Genomic DNA, 7,943 nt, shown 5'->3' on the forward strand with positions numbered 1-7,943 from the left:
TCTTGAGATTATTAATTTAACTTTTTGCTAATTTTATTACATTGCGTTATTATTTATAAAATTAGAGTGCAGAAATTATTTTGAAATATTTAACACATGTTAACTTTCGTTTACAAATTCACATATTTTATTGAAGGATAAAGAGGAAGAGAAGGATGACATTACTTGTGTCTGCAACTACAGTCGTGTGGTCTGCATAAGTGGCACATGTGAGAGCAGCCGTCCATGAATTTTGCTGCTCTTATACGTACTTGCGAATTCTAAGCATGTGCACGTGTCAAAGAGATAAGTATCATCAAAGAGATTATATACTTTGTAATTTTATTGGTTTCGTCGCTTCGGCTTATTATTCGTACTTTTATATGACATAGTTAGCCCGTTACGGAATTTATTGCGGCTCGATTATCCTTCTTATTCCTTTGTCATGATTACTTATTGCGAATTCTAAAAAGAAGTTTTAATAAAACGGAACAGTAGCTTTGGGAAATATCAGCTTCCATCAGGGATGCCGCTAACAAGCTGTTCTGTTCGATATCTCACATTTAATCCGACTGTATTTCGTATTTCATTTCGGGTTGTCAATGTTCTCTCATGTTTCCAGTTTGAAATTTAACAATCATAGATGATGTTCTTGTAAAAGTAAAGCAGTAACTGTTTCTTTAATTTTTTAAATTTTGACTACAATTATAAAGCACACTCAATTTATACTTTTAAAAGAAAATTGGTAGTAATAAAAGTCAAAGGAAATTAAATTAGCAATATATTAAAATTATGTTAAAAATAAAAATTATTTTTTAATAAAACGATTTCTAAATTTATTTTTTATTGTATATAGAATGTCAATTTTGGGGAATGCTCTATACTTATGATAGTTAATTCTTATACTTATGATGCTTTATACTTATAATATTGTATTTCAATTTTATCATTGTTTGCGTGTCGGATCTGTATAATTTATATTCGGAGTAAATTAGATCAAAAATAAAGTTCGTCCACGTGCAAAATAAAATGTTCTTTTTGTAAGGTACATTATTTCTTGATAAAATATTATTTTAATAAAATGGTCTAAATTTAATGACAATGTTGGACTTTATGTTACTCACCCTTCGATAAATGGCCGTATTAAAAATCACCAGTGCGATGAACGGGAACATGTAATACACAAAAAAGTACATCCAATGAATATACAGGATGACATAATATTCATTGCTCCTCAATTCAGTTGGATTAACACAGTATACCGTGATATTATACTTCCAATGCTTCTCGTTGTATACTTCAATTTCCCAGAATCTAAATAATTTCAAAAATTAATTTCTTCATTAATTTGCACAATAATTTTGTTGCAATCAATTGTAAGCGTAAGATATTTTTTAGATATTCTTTTCTTTTCATCGTTTCTCTCTATTGAACATTTTATATTATATCTCGTTCTAGCTAAACAACAGGAAAAAAAAAATTTTAACACATTTATTTTAAAACCAAATTTAAATAATAGGGTTCTCGAAATTCAAAATAATAATAAGTATAGGGTAATGAGAGCGTTAATACAGCGCGTTGGTAGGCAATTCATATAATATTTATATAATAATCACATAATATTGAGTTATCCGGAAAGTTCGTGTCGCAAAAGATTTAAATTTAATAAATGTATACTAAAATTTAAATCTTCTGCGTTTCAATTTTCCTTCAAAATCAGCACGAACTTTCCGGACAACCCAATATATTAATAAATTTACAATAAGTGTCAATATAAACTTCTTTGGAAAATTAGCCACAATTTTTCTGATGATAGTTTAAAATAAACCGAAAAGAAGTTTGTATCGATACCCATTATGTAAATATTATATGAATATTATATGAATTACGCACCAATTTCAGCGCTCTATTAACCCTTTTATTGCCAGTATATTTTATTATTATTTTACAATTATTTTAATTAAAACTTTTTTTTTCTATACTAATTTTCTTTTTAACGATAATAAACAAAGAAAAAACATTGAAAACATTAGCTCGATTACTCACTTAGGTAGATTGTAAATAAAAGCGACGATCACTATGATCAGCACTGCCACTTGGGCCCGTCCATAAGTGCAAAAGGATCTAGCTTTCAATGGATGGCAGACCGCGATGTATCTCTCTAAAGTCACCGTTAACGTCAGATACACTGTCACAAATTGCGCTATGCAAGCCAATGGATACAGGTACCTTATGGTTTTCGGATAGACGATAAACTTGTAGTCGAATAGCGCGCCTGTATACGTGTAGATTGCTGGTAATCCGTAGATTAATACCTATAAATGCATAATTTATAGATACAATTAAAAAAGATAAGAGCTTCTTATAAAGGATATTAAAAAAACCATTTAGCATTTATATGATACATGTCATACTAAGTAAAAAAAACTTTAGTGAACATAAGTTAAAAACTTAACTGTTTCCCAGATATAAATAATTTAAAATGTTAGTATCACGACTCTAATTTATTGTCTCTTCAATTTTTTTCAACATTCTGCATTCAAAGTATAAAATTGGTAATTGTTGGAATTTTGTTTTCCAATTGCTTATATTTGATATATCTAATTATTTGTTATAAAGTGCGATTATATTTATAAATATGTAGCGCTTTTGCTCGCGATACGTTTGATAGATGAGTATTATATAAATAGTTCGTTAGAAAGACGGAGTGCAAAGTCGACGGTGGAACGGAAAGCTCATTTCAAATAATTAATTAATAATCATGTTGGTATGTGTAATGTGATCTCGAGAGGGTTGACAGAATTCTGCTCCTCCAGCTCGTCTCTTTTAAACCAAAAGATCCTATTTATCGTGTTAGCCCTATTAGGACTTGACTTTAATCTTGACTTTATCCACGAAAATGTAAGACCGCGTGATTTATTTACCTAAGCTCGACGTGTGATCTATATTATTCTATGTCATCTTAACATGCTATGCATTTTCAAAGACATTAATTCTTCTTCTCTGTATCGCGAATTTATATTGATAAGGGTTGCTACGAAGATGATGTAAAATTATTCTACATAAAAGAGCTAAAATTTGATCTATGAAATCTATTCTTTATAATACCTTTTATTATCGCAAGACATTAAAATATACAATAAAAATTGTTTTATTCTATATCATAAAATCTTGGAAAAGTAAATTTTTTTTCTATTTTTGCATTCAATCTACTTATGAAATTTTTAAAAAATGTGGTTATGTATATATTTCATTAACTTTTTAAAATGTGGCTTTTTAAAATAAAATACATACATATATGTATATAATATATCACAATTAAATACGCCATAATTTTATTTAGTTCATTTTTACCCATACTACCTGGAAAATAAATATATTTTTCTAGAAAAAAATTTTTTAATTAAAATTTTGGAATTTAGTCAAGCAAATTACAAAATTTATTGAAATCATTCCTTTAATGGTCTTCATAATAAGCTCTTTTTATATTTTTTTTAGATTTATCTGAAATTTGTAGTCATACAAACACATATGTATTTAAAATAAAAATGCGAGAGCATATATAGATAAAGATATAAATTATATGTTTAGAGAAATAGCTGAAATTATGTGAGATAAACCAGAACGCATACTACTGAGTTATATTAAAGAGAATTTATTTTAATGAAAAGCTCGGCTATGTCGGAAATTTACGATTGCATGAAACACGGGAATTAAAAGTAAAATTAAAATGAGAGTGATCTGCGGTTGATTTCTACGACAAGGTATTATAGTCTGTAGTGGATATGTATTATGAAAATTGAATTTCGACATTTAACATTTGTTATAAGTCATATTTTTCAGGCCGTTAATTACTTTGTTTGATACGGCAAAGATTAATTAATTGTCAGATTCAGATATAAGGAAGATAAAAATTTTTCATTTTTAACTCGTTAATGAAAGATATTAGCTGGTACAAAGAATATCTCAATATAGCATCTCAGTTAAAAAATTTAATAGAAAAATACTTTTGTCACGTATAAGATATTAATTAAATTAATAAAAATGAATCTTTTAACAAAAGTTGATAATGTACAAATCAATCTTATGTGTTATAAAGTTAAACATTACACTTTTTTTTAATTATCTTTATTATATTACCTAATTCTTAAAATTTAATTATATTTCTTTGCTTCACATTTTAAATTTAAAGAAATTTATAGATGGATATTATTTTTGTTAAATTTCAATTTTTTGTCATTTAATATTAAATATATAAAAAGTAATTCTTGAATTAAAATTTCACTGAACGAACATCTGTCTCAAGCTAAATACTTAAAGAATAAAATTATGCAATGATATGTATAGCTAATAATTAATGGAAGACCCTTTTATTCAAAATTTCAAACTTACTAATGCGTTAACACCGAAATAGGTTTAATATACAGCGTTTTTTTTTTTTTACGTTTTGTCATCACATGTTTGCAATGGTTCTCTGAAAATATCCTGTATATTCGACAAAGAGGATTAAACATGTTGTCTCTCAAACTCATATCACTTTCAACATGAGCGAACTCGGTTGTTTCGAAAGCTATTGTTAATAAAAGATAAGAGTAACAAGGCGTCACGATAAGCTCTTCGACATGCAACTCAATGGTTCAGGAACGATGCGAACGATGGAATGCTTTTTTTTTTAAATTTTATCTGATGCGCATGATTGATTGGCAGCGGCCAGACGCGACGATGGGTCATTCGATGGCAATTACGAGGCGTTTCACGATCCCATTGAAAATCGTTTCTGGTCATATGTGCCAATTAAATATTGATTTTTCGTTCGGCGCATTGTGATTCATCACACGTCGCAATTGGGGTCATGGTGAGAAAAATCGCATCTTTAAGTTTCACAAAAAAAAAGTAAAATGTACAATAGATGTATGAGCACATCCAAGATTTTTTCTGGAAGAGGGAGATTTCTGTCAATTCTGTTATCACACAAACAACAATCTTTTGCGTTAATTGGTTTTTTGAATATTTTAGACCTTGGAATGTTTCCTTCTTGTTTCTAATTTTAGGAAAAATATTAGATTTCAATCGGAATTTTTAATCATAAATTTCAGAGAAAAGGGGTTGAATCCTTCCCTTCCCAGGATACTCCCATGAACAAAAATTTGTGTACATCTTATGCTATTGTTAGTTAAATGTAATAAATAATAAGTAAATCGCGTAGGCAAACGGATAAAATATTTATCACATTAACTGTAATATAAGTCAATCTATTCTGATATTATATGATAAGTAGAAGATATTTAAATAAAAGATATTAAAATAAAAGATATTTCAATAGTCTGTTATCTCTTTAACAAAATGATTAATACTTTTTAAATATATAATTATTTAGACTAATATGTAAAATTATATTCTATATAAAAAATGTAAATAAATTTAATATAAAATTCATTATTTTGTTAAATAATAAAACATCTTTTAAAAGCTTTTAAAGCCAACATTAATTTTGGTATAATAAAAACTCTTTCATATTATTTTTTCGTAATAAAGGTGAAAAGTAGTCGACTAGTTCACTCAAGCGGCTGTTAACTTTGACCGTTTTTTTTACGTGCAATATTCCGCTTTTATGATCCTATACAATAATTCTAGCATATAATATTTAACTCTACATTAAATTCATAATTCTACCATATAATATTTGACTCTGAATTCATAAAAATTCATACAGTTAAACGAAGTCATCAGCATCTTTCCTTTACGCAGTAAAGCAAATTTTCCTTTACGTAACTTCCAATTTCTTCAAAGTGTCAAGAAATAAAGCATTATACAAACTACAATTTTCTGCATTTCTTTAATTGCATTCGCTATCTCTTTAAAAACTAAATTATATTTTACTTATCGTTGATTTTTAAAAATACGCTATTGCGCAATTCTTGTCCTGACTGCTTTCTGTCTTTAAATTTTAAAGGTATTTATTTCTCTCGCGTAAAAAGTATAGGACGTAAACTATAAGAGAAATGCACTTACCGCAATGATAATCAGTACTGTGTCACATCTGGCCAATCCAATCAATAGATAATTGATAGAAGATTTCATCTGCGGCCGTGACAAGATGATCATAGAGATTGTGTTGCCGAAGATTCCGAAGAGACCAATCAGGTTGACAAATATACCATAAATAATAAAGTCAGCTAGGCCATTGGTATTGACCTCCTGTCCACATTCGAATGGTCCTTCATTGCTGCTGTTGCTGAAGTTTTGCATGAATTTACAATCATCGTAATAATGGGAAGCGGCCGTCGTTGTCATCATCGAACTTATTTCCATCGTTCAGCAATTTTTATCACTTCCTGATTTTGCATTAATCTTCCTTCAATCTTGTCACTTCACGTTACCATCTTTATTCTGATAAGCTTCGTGTTCGCTGTCTGTCTAGTCTTTCCTTTTGCTCTTCAATTCTGATTGAATCTTCGTGCTCTTCGAATTTATTAACTGTAAATTATTTGTGTAATTTTCGACTTAATTATTTTTCGATTTAATTATTTTTTTGTTATTACAAATGTCGCAAATTAACTTAAATAATGTTGCTTTTGTCATTTTTGGTACTATTAATAATTACTATTAATAATATCAAATTAATAAATTAATAGATAAAGTGCTATTATTAAAAAATCTATCAATTAAAAATTTGGTATATAAAATATGTATCTTCAAAAAGAAAATTCCCTAGATTTTTATAGTTTTTTTTATATTAAAAGAATGCGGGTATGATTTAAACGGGTATGATTAAAATTACGCTAATACCAATTTTAATTTTTGACTTTTAAGATTTATTTCTCATTTTGTGTATACGTTCATTATCTATATACGCATTCATTAATTCCTTCCGACTGATTTAATTTTTATTAGGAAAAAGTCGGGATAAGAGTTCGTCTCAAGAGTTCTTTTTTTCATTCGTCTCAAAAATGATCCGTGTCTAAAAACTTAAAATCACTAAAAGTTTTTCTTTATAAAAGACTGTGAGATGTTTTATTGCAAAAAAAAAAGAAGGAAGTAGCTTTTACCTTTGTTATCAAATGTCGATTTGATAAGTCGACCTTGCTGTCTTTGATATTAAAGTATTCGGATATCATAACATCGATCCTATGCCCAATTTATTTTGTTTTATACATCCTCGATCGTGTTTCGTGGAAAGAATCGGATCGGTTTAGTCGTCTCCGCGTAGAGAGTTCCGCATAGATGCTTTTACGATGTATCGCTGTGTTACGACGAACCGCGAGTCGCTTTGCCATTCGAAACTTCTGTCGCTTGAACGGTAGTAATCTGCAAACTGAAAAGGAGAAAATATAAGTTATATATTTTTAAAAAACGTAATTTTGTGTGTGTGTGTTTTTTATATGATTTTCTACGTATTAAAAGAAGTAAATATTAATTAAAACGTTGAAATAACGAAAAAATATACGCACCTAATATCGTAAAATTATAATAAACAAGGATTGCAATAATCAAATAATTCAGATAAATGCTCTAATGAGTAAATAAAAAAATTAAAAAAAAGTCTTTAAGAGCTAATACAGGTTGTGTATAAATACATATATTTATTTATTATAAAAGATAAATATATGTTTCAATTCTAATTTGGATCCTTTTCAGTATAAGATAATAATACTCTTCAGTATATATTTTTGTTACAATTAACTTTTACAATAGTATACTATTGTTGTATATTTGTTGTATATTATTTAGTTTATTGGAATTTAATGAACAACCATTGACATGCTGTGGATATGAAAAAACTAATCAACATTTGATTATATTAACTCTTTTACATTGATATTCTTGATGATTTTTATGATGATTATTATTTTATGCAAATATTAAGGAATACTGAAGAGAATTCAAATTAGAATCGAAACGTATATTTATCTTTTATAATAAAATATATGTACTTATACACTTATAACTGTGTTGGCCTTAAA

General features: G+C 27.8%; 1 protein-coding gene across 1 annotated transcript in view; it reads right to left on the minus strand.

Moving 5' to 3' along the window:
* Positions 1-7,276, minus strand: part of LOC108691799 (FMRFamide receptor) — a 12,962-nt gene extending 5,686 nt beyond the window's left edge. Inside the window, exons 1-4 of the mRNA XM_018199710.1 lie at positions 7,029-7,276; positions 5,992-6,456; positions 2,026-2,294; positions 1,104-1,293 (exon numbers count right to left, since the gene is read on the minus strand). Of these exons, the coding sequence (XP_018055199.1) occupies positions 1,104-1,293; positions 2,026-2,294; positions 5,992-6,291 (759 nt within the window). The 5' untranslated portion in view covers positions 6,292-6,456; positions 7,029-7,276. The remainder of the gene's footprint in view (positions 1-1,103; positions 1,294-2,025; positions 2,295-5,991; positions 6,457-7,028) is intronic.
* Between the last annotated feature and the right edge of the window lie 667 nt (positions 7,277-7,943).

Source organism: Atta colombica, unplaced genomic scaffold (assembly GCF_001594045.1).
Source record: "Atta colombica isolate Treedump-2 unplaced genomic scaffold, Acol1.0 scaffold52, whole genome shotgun sequence".
Classification (NCBI taxonomy): Eukaryota; Metazoa; Arthropoda; class Insecta; order Hymenoptera; family Formicidae; genus Atta; species Atta colombica.